The sequence below is a fragment of the Mastomys coucha genome, unplaced genomic scaffold, assembly GCF_008632895.1.
Source record: "Mastomys coucha isolate ucsf_1 unplaced genomic scaffold, UCSF_Mcou_1 pScaffold7, whole genome shotgun sequence".
Taxonomy (NCBI): Eukaryota; Metazoa; Chordata; class Mammalia; order Rodentia; family Muridae; genus Mastomys; species Mastomys coucha.
Window position 1 is genome coordinate 7,543,026 of NW_022196913.1, and position 16,248 is coordinate 7,559,273.

Below are 16,248 nucleotides of genomic sequence, written 5' to 3' on the forward strand. Positions count from 1 at the left end.
TCTCATTCACCAGCTGGAAACACTTCCCAGAGTCAAGAAGACCAGAAGTTCAAATTCATGCTTAACTTTATGATGGGTTAGAGACCAACTTGGTCTTCATGTGATGCCCATTATGTAGAGCATGTGTATATAATTGTCTGTGCATGTGCATGTGTGTATATGAATGTACATATACATACACACACATACACGCTTGCACACACACTCACATACAGGAACAGTACTCATCTATTCTTTTTAATCATATTTGACTTAGAGTTTTAGAGATTATGCAATTCTGGTTCAGGGAGAGGTCTCACTCAGCAGGTGACAGTGCTTGCCTTGGAAGCCTAAGAACTGGAATTTGATCCCTGGAAGTCAGCACATGTGCAGGTTAGAGTGTCATTCTTTATGTTTTCTTGCACCTGAAGATTTTCTTTGACATTTCAGATTGCAGTGTATCTTAATTTAAAATTTATCCTTTATCTGGCCCTGGATACTGGAATACTCATGTGATTAATACCTTATTAAGGATCTGTATTTGTTGTCTTCTCTTCCATTCTCCACCAAAAAGGTGACTTTTAATAGAATGAGGTTAAGAGAATGAAGCTGGGTTGCTTTTTATATTGAAAATATTTTTCATGGTTAAAAACTAAGAATCCTTTTGCTTATTAATAATTCTTTCAGATTTTTTTTTTATTTCTTTTAATTCTTTTTTTTATTTTAGATATTTTTTTTATTTACATGCGAATTTCTCCATTCCCAGTTTCCCCTCCAAAAAACAAAGAAACAAACAAAAACAACAAAAACAAACCCCTGTTGCCTCCCCCTTCCCCATGCCTGCCACCCCGCCCTCTCCCACTTTCTGGCCCTGGCATTCCCCTACACTGGGGCTCAGAACCTTCACAGGGCTGAGGTCCTCTCCTCCTATTGATGATCGATTTTGCAATCCTCTACTATACACATGCTGCCTGAACAATCAGACCCCTCCATGTGCAATCCTTGGTTGGTGGTTGAGACCCTGGGAGCTCCGAGGGTACTAGTTAGTTCATATTGTTGTTCCTCCTAAGGGGCTGCAAACCCCTCAGCTCCCTTTCAGATTTTTTTAAAGTGTTGTTTTTTTTTCTGTCAACACTTTATATTTATATGATATTAGAGTCTATATTTGGAGATATCTTTGTCTCCTAACATAATTCAAACTTGAATGTTGTGCTTGCTTCTACACAGAGAAGTGTTTTAATTGGTGTACCAAATGGGTCCCTGTCTAACTCTTATTTTGTAAAAGCAGCATTCTGGCTAGTGGTTGGGTCAAGTGGAATCTTTTGTTCCATTGTTTCCCTGCCCTTGCCCTTGTTCCATTATTTTTCTGCAGTATTCCCTGATTGTAAACAAGAAGAACTTATGGGGATGGATGAATGTGCCTCAGCTTTAAATGACCTTGGAGTGCCCTGAGACATGTAGGCGAATATTCCAGGTCTTCTCACTGCTTCCGTTGGTTTTCAGCTGAGTTTTTCCGTCTACATTGCCAGCTCCAGATCCTGTGTTATGAGCCGAGCTGAATGCCCTTTGCGCGTGTTTTCTTGTCAATTATGCCTGTACCATTAGAAATCTCTTCTCAAGGGTTTTTCCTCTCCAGACTTGTCATTCTTCTTACTGATGTGTGAACTCACATCTGAGTGTTTGGGCTTACTGGTTCTTTTCTATGTGGGAACTACTCTCTCCTGAAGAGTTGAGTCTCTTCCCTAGGTTCTGTGATGGTGATGTCTTTGTTTTCTTTTTCTCTCTCCTCCCTGCCCTCCAGTCCTGTCCCCTCCCTTCCCTTCCCCTCACCCCTCCTGTCCCTTCCTCCCCCTGCTGTCCCTTCCCTTTCCCTTCCCCTCCCTTCCCTTCACCTCCATTTTTGTCCTTCCCTTTCTCTCTTTCATTCTTTCACTGTTAAAAAAAAAAAAAACAGGTTCTGGAGATGAAGCTCAGGTCCTCATGCTTGTAAAGCAATGCACTTTACTAACTGAGTCATCTTTCCAGCCCGGCTGACTCTTTATATTGGACTCCCCGCTTTCTGTCAGTGAAATCTGAGCCCCAGAAAGGGAAGAGGTATGTCAGTTTGCTTCACTTCTCTAATCCCAGTATTAGAACTGCATCACACCCCGCATGCAGAGGGCTGGCTTACTCTTTTTGTGGGTGAAGGCATGAATGTCTAGGATAGAGGCCGGACGTATCCTCTAAGAAGCTGGCTTTAACCGTAGTGTGTTAGAGGTCTCATTTCCCAACAGGCTTCAGGATGTGGGTGTCTTTTACTTTCCCCTTGTCCAGAAGGTACATAGCAAGCATGATATCCTTTTTGCTATTTTCTTATTTTGATGGCACGGTTTGTATAGCTAGGCTACATGTAAGAGGGTATTGTTCTGCTGTCTGCTTTAAAAGAGAGTGAAATCTGACGTCAAACTTTGCTAGTATCCCCATTCTAAGGCATAGACGAGGGGCACAGGGCCACTGAGGCAGCCCTGACTTCACTCTTTATAACAGAGTGGGCCTCACTCAGAGATATTGTACTTGGTTAGAATCTGGACTGGTGAAGCTGAAGGTTGATGGAGTACATGCATGCATGCATGTGAATGTGTGTGTGTGTGTGTGATGTGTTGTGTGTGTATACATGTGTGTGTGATGTGTGTATAGTGTGTGTGTACGTGTGTGTGATGTGTATGTGTGCATGTGTGTGTGATGTATGTGTGGTGTGTGTGTGCATTTGTGTGTGTGTGGTGTATGGTGTGGTGTTGTGTGTTTGTGGTTTGTGTGATGTATGTGTGGTGTATGTGTGCATTTGTGTGTGTGTGTGGTGTGGTGTGGTGTGGTATGTGTGTATGCATGTGTGTTTGTGGTTTGTGTGTGTGATGTATGTATGCTGTGTGTGCATGTATATGTGCATGTGTGTGTGTGTGTGATGGGATGGTGTGTTTGGTGTAGGATGTGTGTATGTGTGTTGTGTTGTGTGTGTATACATATGTGTGTGTGATGTGTGTATGCATGGTGTCGTGTGTGTTGTGTGTATGTGCATGTGTATTTGTGGTTTGAGCATGTGATGTATGTGTGTTGTGTGTGTTCATGTGTGTGGTGTGTATGTGTGGTGTGGTGTGTGTGTAATGTATGTGTGGTGTGTGTGTGCATGTGGTGTGTGTGTGTGGGGTCGTCACTCATGATAAGAATCACATTGCACAGGACCTTTGCTGACACATAGTTTGACTTTGTATTATGCTAGAACAAATATAACCTTTTTTATCACTGAAACCCTTTTACAGTCATTAGTGAAAACTTGAAAAAGTACAAAAAGTTTGAAGACATTTGCCACAAGTTCAAAACAATTACTTTTTTTTATATTTTTCTCTTCTTTACATATTTGCATAACTCTAGTAATTTTATATGTCTGTAATTAGTCCTTTTAGCTGAAATCCATAGCAATGTCATGCCTGTATGATATCTTAGGGGCTTAGAGGGGTGTTGAGTAAATTCATATCATTTTCTGTTCATGGAAAGTTACTTCTGCCTTCTTCAAGCTTCATAAAGTTGCTGTACATTTTCCAACACATAACTCATTTTCTCAGTTAGAGGGCTCATTTTTCTGAGAAAAATTCCTAGGACTGAAACCATGTCAAAGGGCAGAGCTCTTTATACTGTTTTTCATAGGCGCCGTCCATTTGCACAACCATACTTAATGGCTGTTTGATGTCTGTTCATTTGTATCACAAGAAAAATGTGTCACCAAGCTCTTCCCTCTTGCGGGCTTATCCTTTGGAAAGTCAAGTCATTCAAAATAAAGAGTAATAAAGGCTTAAATACCTTTAATGGTTGTCATTCATGGAGTCTCTGTAGGTGGCTTCTTAGGAATTGTGATGGCTGGAGGGGTTTTATTTCCTCTTTATTTTTTCCTCCTCTTTGCTGGTTTCTTCCCTCCCCACTGGTTTAAAACCTGTTTTCCTGGCTGTGCTTAAGCCTTGGTTCTTCTAATTCCATCTCTGTTGATGAATGAGTGTAATTGACCCCTGTTGTCTGTATTATACATTCCGTGGCAATTTGTTTTTTATGTAGTAGTTATTTTCTGAGCTGCCTCAAAACTGCCTTACAAAGAGAGCTCATTATCAGCCCAAAGAAAAAGAATTTTAAATGACAGAGTGCATAACAGTCCCGTGAAGGGGGAGGAAACGTCTAAGCCATTCCAGTTTTCAAGTAAATGAGTGAGTTTTTGTTTCAAGATAATTAATCGCTGCTTAGGTGAAGCCCAGCAAGACTTGAGTCTATCTAGAAATTATTAGATTAAAAATGGCTTCCCCATGGACTCTGCTGCACTCTGGATGTATAGAATGATTGTATTCAGGTCCAGGATGGTACTCAGTGTGACACGTTGCAGCCCATTAGAAGTTAGTTTTAGAAAATATGGCTAAACATCAATGTGCAACAATCAGGGGTGACTTCCAAATAAGAACATTTTATCTAAACATACATTAGCCGTACAGAAGACCCAAATACAGTTCACACGATGCTCCGATTATTAGAAAATACTTTGTACTGGAGAGATGGCTCAGTTGGTAAAGTGGTTGACTTTCAAACACGAAGACCAGCGTTCAGTCTCCAGGACCCATGTGAAACGAGCCAGGTATGATGTGGCATGTGTCTGTAAACCCAATGCTTTGGAGGCAGAAACTAGCAAGTCCCTGAGAGCCCTTTGGTCAGCCAGCATGGGCTGCTTGGTGAGTTTCAGGCCACTGGGCACTCCTGGGAACTAAACAACAAAACAGTACATTGCATCAAGAAACGATAGTAAAGGTTGTTCTCTGCCCTCCACACACACACATATTTCATCATGAGTACAAACTCAACCAGGCGTGAAAGCATGTTGCCATTCATCCCTTAGGATTTTCCAGGTATTTCGACTGCATACTCTCATGAGGTTTTTTTGTTTGTTTGTTTTTTGTTGTTTTGGTTTTTGGTTTTTCAAGACAGGGTTTCTCTGTATAGCCCTGGCTGTCCTGGAACTCACTCTGTAGACAAGGCTGGCCTTGAACTCAGAGATCCTCCTGCCTCTGCCTCCCAAGTGCTGGGATTAAAGGCGTGAGCCACCACTGGCTCTCGTGAAGTTTTGTTTTGTTTTTTAACTTTTATTGCATTATGATGAGAAAAGTTACATGATTTCAATTTATCTGAATTTGTTAACATTTAAAAACATATTTTAAGTAAATAGAATTGCATCACATTCATGTTTCCTTTTGTACCCCAACTCCTCCCAGAGACCCCCCCTTCAATACCTACAATATCATTTTTGTCATATTTTTAAAATTATAAAATATTACAACAATAAAAATGAGTATTATAAAAGTTGTTTGATATAAAACAACTGTCTTAGTCAGGGTTTCTATTCCTGCACAAAACATCATGACCAAGAAGCAAGTTGGGGAGGAAAGGGTTTATTCAGCTTACTTCCATATTGCTGTTTATCACCAAAGGAAGTCTGGACAGGAACTCAAGCAGGTCAGGAAGCAGAAGCTGACACAGAGGTCATGGAGAGATGTTCCTTACTGGCTTGCTCCCTCTGGCTTGCTCAGCCTGCTCTCTTATAGAAACCAGGACTTCCAGCCCAGGGATGGCACCACCCACAAGGGGCCCTACCTCCTTGATCACTAATTGGACAAAATGCCCCAGAGCTAGGTCTCATGGAGGCACTTTCCGAACTGAAGCTCCCTTCTCTGTGATAACTCCAGCCTGTGTCAAGTTAACACACAAAACCAGCTAGTACAACAACAATCAATTTAACAGTCTTATGTAGATGCTTGTTTACAGCAGTACTGAAAGTACATGTTTTTCTCAATATAAATTTTAGGTAACCATATTAACTGTATATTTCAAAATAATACATTACTACTAGCATTTTCTTAAATGAACATAAATATATAAAGTCTCTGTTTGTTTGTTTTGTATTTAGTAGAGCTTAAAATCTTGGCTCGTACTGTGGTGCAAGCCCAAAATAAGAACAATTTTTAGACATTGGATTTCATTGTAATAAGACTGTACTTCAATGAGCCTCACATCACCAAAGGATTTTACCTCCATCTTAGCTAAGCTGAGAGTTGACAGTTCTGCTTCGCCAAGGAATAAATTGTAGGCACAATTTTTGGATACAGACTTCCTGCTATGGTCAAAGCTTGACTTGAGAGAGTGACTTTATTCTCAGCCCACAGAGAACAGGTTACATTCATTTAAGAAATGCTGTGTATTAAGATAGTCTATCCATAAAGTCATTCACCAACTGTTTCAATGAACAATGGTTCTGCTTGGAGGGTGGCACAGACATTAGGTATGGGTAAGAATCTGGCTCATTGGCTGTGATAATTTGGAAAAGCATTCATCTCAGAAAAAGAGTAACTTATAAAGTCCTCTTCTTCAAACTTGATACAAGAGTTACAAATGTCAAGCAAAGCATTCAGTCTCACTCTTTGTTGTTCTCTTACAAGCCCCTTCCCAATATAACTGTCTACGTTTCTTTGGGGTATATAAATACTTTTGAAATATGTAAGCTGTTCTGAAAACTATAAGATAGTGTAAAAACATGAAATAAACAATACTACTAATAGGAGAAGCAAGATTTCAAGACCCTTATGTTGTACACATCAAGATACTGTCACAAACAAGCTGAAAGTATATATGAATTGTACAATATTGGACCTATTTCTCCAATTATCAAATTAGACCATTGGAAGACAATAAGCAAATTTCTAATTCCTCATATTTTTAGATTTCAGTCAATTACGATATGTTGGTAATATTAATTTTCATATTAAGATATTAAGAAAAAATGATTGTTACTTCCTGTTGTTTTTGTTGTAAGAGGTAGAATTAGGTTTGTGTGGGTTTGTTGAAAGATTACTTTCTTGCTTCTTCTAGGGTGTAGTTTCGCTCCTTATGTTGATGTTTTCCATTTATTATCCTTTGTAGGGCTGGATTTGTAGAAAAATATTGTGTAAATTTGCTTTTGTCACGGAATATCTTGGTTTCTCCATCTATGGTAATTGAGAGTTTTGCTGGGTATAGTAGCCTGGGCTGGCATTTGTGTTCTCTTAGGGTCTGTATAACATCTGCCTAGGATCTTCTAGCTTTCATACTCTCTGGTAAGAAGTCTGGTGTAATTCTGATAGGCCTGCCTTTATATGCTACTTGACCTCTTTCCCTTACTGCTTTTAAAATTCTTTCTTTGTTTAGTGCCTTTGGTGTTTTTATTATTATGTGACGGGAGGAATTTCTTTTCTGGTCCAGTCTATTTGGAGTTCTATAGGCTTCTTGTATGTTCACGGGCACCTCTTTCTTAGGTTAAGGAAGTTTTCTTCTATAATTTTGTTGAAGCTATTTACTGGCCCATTACCTTGGGAGTCTTCACTCTCTTCTATGCCTATTATCCTTAGGTTTGGTCTTCTCATTGTGTCCTCGATTTCCTGAATGTTCTGGGTTAGGAGTTTTTTGTTTTTTGCATTTTCTTTGTGATAGGTTTAGCCCGCAGCGGCGCGTCCACAGACACCAGATACAAGCAGCTCTGTGTTTTTGGAAGTTTAATTAGGAGAAGGGGGGAGAGTGAGGACCGCGGCTCGTGAAGGGAGGGAGAGGAGAGAGGGAGAGAGAGAGAGAGATGGGGGGAAGTACCCACATATTTATATGTGTAGTGACCTACTAATGTAGGTAAAGGTGGGAGCTGAACCCAATGAATTCTGGGAATATGGTCGCCGTCGTCTTGGTGACAGGTCTGTGGCCCCGCCCACATATCTGTTGCATGCAGGTTCTGGATGCTAACATACCTCCCTTTTTTATATTATAAAGAGAAGGAAAGAAAAAGGGAAGGGGAAGCCGATGATGAAAAGGGAATGAGGGCGCTAACACTTTGACTGTTGTGTCAATGTTTTCTATGGTGTCCTCTGCCCCTGAGATTCTCTCTTCTATCTCTTATATTCTGTTGGTGACGCTTGCATCTACAACTCCTGATTTCTTCCCTATGTTTTCTATCTCCAGGGTTGTCTCTCTTTCTGATTTCTTTATTGTTTCCACTTCCATTTTTAGATTCTGGATGGTTTAGCTCATTTCTTTCACCTGTTTGTGTTTTCCTGTAGTTCTTTAAGGGATTTTTGTGTTTCCTCTTGAAGGGCTTCCAGCTGTTTACCCGTGTTCTCCTGTATTTCTTTGAGGGAGTTATTTATGTCCTTCTTAAAGTCCTGTATCATCACCATGAGAAGTGATTTTATATCTGAATCTTGCTTTTCTAGTGTGATGGTGTGTCCAGAACTTGCTATGGTGGGCGTATTGGGTTCTGATGATGCCAAGTAACCTTGGTTTATGTTGCTTATTATATTCTTATGCTTCCCCACAAACCCCTGCCCCGCCATCTGGTTATCTCTAGTGCTACCTGCCCTTGCTAAATCTGACTGGAGCCTGTCCTTCCTGTGATCCTTGTTTTATCAGAACTCCTCAGAGTCAATCTGTCTCTGGGATCCTGTGATTCTGGGATCCTGTGATCCTAGGCTTTTTAGAGCACCTGAGAGTTGAGCTTCCAATGGGTGTTTTGGGACTAGCTGTGGAGATTGCACCCAAGGTCTGCTCAGGGCACTGACTGGCCTGGACAGACCAGAAAGAACCTGAGCCACTGGGCTGGTAGAATTCCTGTGTGCCTGGTCCCACTGGTCCCAGTTACTCCCAGTTTTGGGACAGATGTTGTGTCCTCCTCACCTCTGAACTTGGGCGTGTTAGAGCACCTGGGAGTGGAGCTTCCTCTGAGTGTTTTGGGACTGGCTGAGGAGCTTGCGCCCAAGGTCTGTTCAGGGTACCAGCCCAGAGAGACCGGAACCCAAGTCTTCTCATGAAGTTTTGAGAGTTACTTTTGCGTGTGTGTGTGTGTGTGTGTGTGTGTGTGTGTGTAATTACCATGTGTCTGGTGATGATTGGTAGCTAGAAGAGGGCCTCAGGGCCTCAGGGCCTCTGGAGCTGGAGTTAATGGTGGTTGTGAGATGCTTGGCGGAGGTGTTGGGAACTGACTTCAGTCTTCTGGAAGAGTACCCTCCTTGTCTGCAGGCCCTTGCATAAACTTTTTTATTCATAGACAGAATTAATGGCGGAAGTGGCTGGATTACAGGGAAGAGATGGTTGACAGAAGCCCAGGCTGACCTTAGCTACTTCAACTTCAGATTGTTTTGAGCTCAAAGACTTTATATACTCATAGAAAAGGTAAAGCCCTACTGGGGCAAGTAAACAGTAGAGGGGAGTGAATTTTAATGCAGAAACAACTGTGTTAAATTCAGTTGAATTGTTCAGACCTTACCTATGCGGCATATGGGATGGACATATAGAATGTATATTCATCCTGGCAAACATGAGGAGCTGTTCGAGGAGATGGGAGCACCTGTGGACCCTAAATGAGAAAGACCAAACTAGGAAGGAAAACCCCACTGCATACAGACATCATCTGTAATAGTCACACTGATGCACGGGCTTAAAGGAAAAGGGAGTGGAGGGTCTACTTGTTTTGCTTTGTTTGGGAAGGATGAGCCCGCAAAACTACAGCCTGACTACCAGAAAGGCAGCATCAGGAGCTTCCCTAAGGCAGATGGTCAGCCCCAACTTCCTTCTGTGGTGTCAGATCCTAGGTAATCCCAAGGGCAGCTCGCCTGCCGTACCCGTACTGCACGCGTTCCAGTTTCTTAAGCGTTTTCACTTGATCATCGTGGATGCTCTCCTGCTTGCAAAGACATCACTCTTTGGCTCTAAACATGTATTTTTTTTATTATTTTTCTAGGAGACCCCCTGCCAGGGGATCATTTTCCTGAAATCCAGCTCAGCTAAGACCATGTTATCTGTGTTTTCTCCCTCCTAGGTTACTCAGGCCAGGATTTTAACTGGGTGGATTATCACAAGCAGCGCCAGGCAGAAGAAGCACCTCCTTTCTGCTTTAAAAACGTAAGACTCTCCCCATTTGCTCCCATTTAAAGTTGTAAATGCTATTCCCTGGCAGTTTTGTGACTTTTCTGTTATTTGGTGGCTGAGTATGGAATACTGTCTGGCACAAGAAGACTGTGAAACTGCCACTGGTTTTGAACAAGCTTCATTTCATATCACGTATGTTAGGATAGTGCCGGGCTGCTCTGATAAACTGACTAACAAATACACCTTAGCTTGATCATGTTCAAGTTTAATGTTTACTTTCAGAGTCAAGGGTAAAAGTTGCTCTCTCTCTCTGCTCCTGATGTTTACTAAAATGTGTCATCCTGGCCTGGGGATGTAGCTTAGTTGATAGAATGTTTGCCTAGAGTGTGTGAAGTCCTGGTATTAATTCCCAGCCCTGCATAAGCCAGGTGTGATAGTGTATGCCTGTAATCCCTTTACTTCATAGGTAAAAGCAAAAAAGACTAGAGGTTCAAAGTCATTCTCTGATTCACAGTGAATTCAAAGCTAACCCAGGTTCCAAGAAACCTTCACACAAGAAACAAACAAGCAAAGAAACAACACTCTAGGAAGTGCTTTCATTACTAGTGAGATGCTAGCTAAGCAGCTTTGGCTGTGCCTACTTGAAAACTGCCATCACTGCCATCACAGCTGTATTTTCGTAACACAAACAAGTAATGGATAAATGAACTTACTCAGTAGCAGGAGGTGGTAAGGTAAAGTTTGGCAAAGTAGTTGCTAGATTGTTCTCTTAAGTTTCACCAACCCTGGAGACTGTAGGTAGGGATATGAGAACATTACCTCTGTTTTAAAAAACGAAGCATGGGGTATGTGAAGAGTGTTCAATATACCTTAAGTTAGGAAAATAAAGCTCCTAGGCTAAGAAGAGACGACACACTCTTTGAACTGCAGCTCCCACCCTATGTAGCATCGCTAACCAAAAGGCTTGCTCCTGATCTCCTGTGCCCAGAGCTACTGAATGGCTGTCCACCTCACAGGGATAGCAGAATTCAAAGAGCAAGAATAGAAAACCTTGGTTTCACAGAAGCACATCTGAGCATAAGTCAAGAAGAGGTGATGAAAAAGTGAAGTATTTTGAATTTGGGGGTCGTGCATACTCTTAGGTATAGAGGAACATGAGCAGTGGAGTTGGAGATTGGGACTCTCTTGACTGCTTGGTTAACGACATTAACAATGTATAGAATGGCTTCTTTGCAGAAGCATGGAACTGTTGGGAATGTGTTTCTAACTGAGTGATGGGGACAGGTATGGCTATGTTCCAGGTCCCCTTGAGGCTTATCAAATCTAATGACATACGACTTTTTATTATGTTGCTGTCACTGTCTCACAATCTACTGGCCCATCTTTCACGGAGGACTGAGGTCACGGAGGCCCATGAAGCCACAAAAGCTGTTTCAGGTTGGGAGTTCTATATCACAAGAGAAACATTCCTTTTTTGACTCTTTATCTTTAGAAAGATAAAGTAAGCAGTGCTGGGATTATTGTATGCTGCACTCTTGCCTTTTTTCATGGGTGCTGGGGATCTGAACTCTTGATTCTTATGCTTATAGTGCATCGATACTTTACCTACTGAGCCATCTCTCCAGACCCCAGAAATTTTCCTTTTATCCAGGAGTGTCTACATGGCATTTCACTCTGGATCAATTAACTGCAGACCAGGGTGGCTCTGGATCGTCCAGGATTCAGTCACCAAGATTAAATCTGGCTTAATGAATTTGCTGGTGTATTCATTAGGAGTGCTTTTGTTTCTGGGTCCCTGTTTATTTAACAGACAGGAGAGTCGTCCGCCTGCTGGCATATGCATCACATACTGGGACTCTGCTGAATTTGTTAGCTCGCTACAAGTGCTCTTTAATGGAATGCTTATTATGAATTCATTTTTTAATCACGCATCTCATGTGTACCAGAGGAGAGCTGTGTCGAAGACATCTCCCTGGGGATATTTTAACAATCAGAGTTGGTTACAGGATGGATTGACATAGCCAAATGCTCAGTAAAAGAAACCCAGAGGTAACAGTTTTGTTATTGATCCTTTATAAATCACCCTCAAGCAGCGAGAGGAAATGAAAAGAGGTTATGTGGTTGTAGCTTTTCCTTATTAAGTGAGATGAAATGCTTTTTAACTTCAAGGCTCTCCATGCAGCCATCCAGCTGTGCTAGCAGAAAGAGGCTTCATACGTAATCGTGTGAATGAGATAGGGCAACTTGCAGGAAAAAAACATTAAAAACAACAACAAAAACAACAACAAAAACAAAAAAAAACCTCTGAAAATATGTCTGATTCTTATTTCCAGAGAAACATGAAAGGAAGGAGCCAAACGACTTTTTAAAATAGGCAGGACATGATTTTTGTTCTGATTACATAAGGATACAATTGCCTTTTCAACTTCTTTTATAAAAAGACACTTAAATCTAAATTACTCTGATTTCTTACCCCCCAAGAGTCACATAACGATATAGTCTTTTATTGGTCTTAGGAATCTGTTTAGATGAGTTTATATATTTCAAAGTAGATATGCTTTATAAATAGTACTCTAGCATATTTGATTGCGATTTATAGTAGCTGCTGCTTGGGAAAAGTCACATTTATTGGAGAGTAATATTTGGTGAGAGGATTGTTCATCATATGGAGAAAACTCATACAGAATTGATTCTCTGGAAATAGCTACTTAACTCCAGACTCAGGACCAAAACAACTCACATGAGAATAGTGGAGCACACACACATGTGGAGGAGGGCGGGCAGTTGGAAAGAAGGACCATGGATAGTGTTCAGATTTTCGTACTCACAGTATGGTGACAACCTAAGATGACAACATATGGGGCAACGAAAAGAGTTGTGTGAAACTCAGTCTTTCTGCCCTCATATGTCAGACTCTAGAATCCAGGCAAATATTGCAAACACAGATTCGGGAAAGTAAGATAAGATTTCAGACAGTGGAGAACCATACAGGGAAAGCCCAGAATCCTGTTCATTAAATGCCACTTCCTGCTTGAATCATTTATGTTTAAGAAGTCTCCCGTTAGTGTAGATGAGGAAAGAAGAAAAGTATGGGCATTTAAACCGCTTCTAAAGAGACAGTGTTTGTCGATTGAATTCAACTAAGAAGATGGTTTGCTAAAATGGAAAACAAAAACAAAAAAATCTCTTAGCCCTGTAGGGAAACAGCACAATCCAGAGTTCCTGTGCCATAGATTTAGAACATACATGTTTTAATCAAGAGTATCCCAAGACGTGCAGAAGCTAGAAAACCCATATTACTCCCGAGAAGGAAGAAAAAGAGCAAACCCAGCATGATCCAGATGATGGGATTGGCAGAGATGTATGGCATGCTCTTTATTGTACTGATGGGATTCCAGTAATGGAAAGCATGGCTCCCACTATTTGGTCCCCACACCAGCAGCTATAGCATCCTCGGGGGGGGGTCTTACTGGAAATACTGATTCTGTAGTTCTCTAGGTGTTTCTGATACACCCTAGATTTGAAAACAGTTGAGGTGAAGGAAAGTATCTTTGTTATTCATGTAAAGATGGGAAATAAATGCTGTCAATGCAGAAGCTCTGGAAGTGAGAAGAATCTTTTGAACGGAAGGAATTCATCGGAGTGGTTTACTAGAACTAGAATCGAAATGAGAGTTCCTGATCTTGAATGTAGACAATACAGGAGATTAAAAACAAAAATCAAAACAACCAACCAACCAAACAAACAAGTTTTGAAAATGATTCAATGTCCCTCAACCTGCAAATGGGTTGATAAAGTGTGGTGAATACACATGAACTATTCAGCCATAAAGTAGGGCAGACCATGTATGACTCTTGCAGGAATGCTCCACAAACACATTTTGCTAAGCATAGTGGTTTCGTTTCTCTTGCTATGATGAATATCTTGACTAAACACAACTTAGGTGGAAGATTCCAGCTTACAGTCTTCAGATAAAAGCAGGGAAATCAAGGCAGGTCCTCAAAGCTGGTTACTTTACAGCTGCAGTCAAGAATAAAAGCCAAGCTCCACCTACTGTTTACTTGTCAATGGCCCAGTCCAGGAAGTGTTTGCATTCCCATTCAGGATAGGACTTTCCTCTCAACCAGAGATCAAGGCAGTCCCCCACCACATGCTCTCAGGCCAACCTGGTCTGAATAATTTCTCATTAAGACTCTGCCCAGATCATTCTAGGTTGTGGGAAGTTGTCTTTTTTCTTTCTTTCTTTCTTTCTTTCTTTCTTTCTTTCTTTCTTTCTTTCTTCCTTTTTTCTCTCTTTCTTTTAATGTACAGCACTTTTTTTCCCACTAAAGATTTATTTATTCATTTTATGAATGTGAGTATACTGCAGCTGTCTTCAGACACATCAGAAGAGGGCATCAGATCCCATTACAGATGCCTGTGAACTACCATGTGGTTACTGGGAATTGAACTCAGGACCTCTGAAAGAGCAGCCAGTGCTCTTAACCTCTGAGCCGTCTCTCCAACCTGCAAGTTGACTTTTAAAACTAACCATCAACTATGTGAGAGAAGGCAGACTCATCAAGCTTCATAGAGTGCAATTCTATCTATGTGATAATATACAATAAGTAGATGGAATATAGAAATGAAAGCCACATTGATGGCTGGTAGGAACTGAGCATCGAGGGCTGGGTATGCACGCCTAGTGCAAGGGTATTTGGAAGAGGGGAACAAGGGCTGTTCTGCATCATGATTGTGGGCACATATGGTTGTGTTCACTGAGGCAGCAGCTTTATCTTTATAGACCAACCAGGGGTTCCTAAACAATTGATTTTAATATATATATATGTATATACATATATATATATGTATATACATATATATATATATATATATATGTTTCAAGTCTTTGTGTGTGTGAATGTGTGCACAGACCTGAGGACAACCTCTGATGTCATTCCTAGGTAGGCTAGGCTAACTGGCTAGCAAGCCCCAAGGATATGCTTGTCTCCTTCAGCAGTGCTGGGGTCACCAGTAAAGACTGCTACAACCTGCATTTTGTTTTGTTTTGTTTTGTTTTGTTTTTTTAAAAAAAAAATGGATTCAGGGGATTGAACTCAGATCCTCTAGATTACATGGCAAGTTTTTTACTGATTGAACTATCTCTCTGTATCTCCCAGCCCCTACTGTATAAAAAATGTTAATTAGAAAAGTAAAGAGAAAAGTATTAAGAAAATAACGACAATTTTAGATAAATGCAAACTAAGGAATGTATCACCAAAAGACCCACGCTATACGCTAAAGGGCGTTTTAAAATGTCCTTTAAAAGAGAATGGTACCACATGGATATTCCATCTGCCTCGTTTAACACCCTAGGTATGATTTTAGCAGGGAATATAGAAGAGTAGAGAAATGGTGTGTGTTAGAAATCCCATAGAATGGAGGTTCATATGGTTAGAGAAAGGATGTGTCCATACCCTCATTTGCTTAGCAAAATGCCTCAGGTACCCACTGTGAGTTAAGCATAGATATGATTCCTGACCTAAACAACCAAGAACGAAGGGCACTTTGCTCATGAGCCCTGAGGAGAACCAGCCTGTGAACAAGTCTGTTTGTCTCAGAAAGAAGATGCTGTTGTGTCCACTTTCTCCGCTGGCCAGCTCTGAGTCCACTCTCCCTGCTGGCAGGCTTGTGGTCACCTACTACCCTGTGCTGGGAACTGCTGGCTCAGACTCACCTCTCTTTCTCTTTCAGGCACTTTCTCGGGGCTTCTCAAAGAACATGAAGCTTGAAGCTGTGAACCCCAGGAATCCAGGAGAGGTGTGCGTGGCCACTGTGGTCAATGTGAAAGGGCGGATGTTATGGCTTCATTTAGAAGGTGTGTACAATCAGCTGCTGTCAGGACTTTGGGGTCCTCACCAGAGGGTGGGGTAGAGGAGAATTCAGCACTCTCATAAATGTCCCCCTTGTTACCCTTCTATTTAAACAGATCTTAAATTATTCAGTGTTCTTAAATAAGTGAAACTAATCAAATATAAATTCATTCCAAGGCGCTCATCTTAACTAATAATTTCATGAAATGAGATGCTGGCGAGATAATTATGTTTGGAACACACTGGTCTTTTTACATCTATGATTATAAAAGCTAATGTTGCAATTAAATTAATATGAGTCACTAAAAATGGTATTTGAGGTCTTGGTCATTATGAGAACAAAATGATGTATTTGCATTTTAATGTGGGCATACCCTTCACTTTGGTTTCTTTTATAAACGTTTTATTTTTCCTCAAAATACCAATGGAAGGATTTTCTCTCTGAATACATTTAGACTTTTTTTTTTTTTTT

At 40.9% G+C, this 16,248-nt stretch overlaps 1 protein-coding gene across 2 annotated transcripts in view; it reads left to right on the plus strand.

The window, feature by feature from the left end:
- The window catches only part of Sfmbt2 (Scm like with four mbt domains 2), a 229,444-nt gene that overhangs the window by 157,310 nt on the left and 55,886 nt on the right, over positions 1-16,248 (plus strand). For both annotated transcript variants that reach the window (XM_031358425.1, XM_031358426.1), the window contains 2 exons: positions 9,875-9,957; positions 15,658-15,781. In XM_031358425.1, the coding sequence (XP_031214285.1) occupies positions 9,875-9,957; positions 15,658-15,781 (207 nt within the window). The remainder of the gene's footprint in view (positions 1-9,874; positions 9,958-15,657; positions 15,782-16,248) is intronic.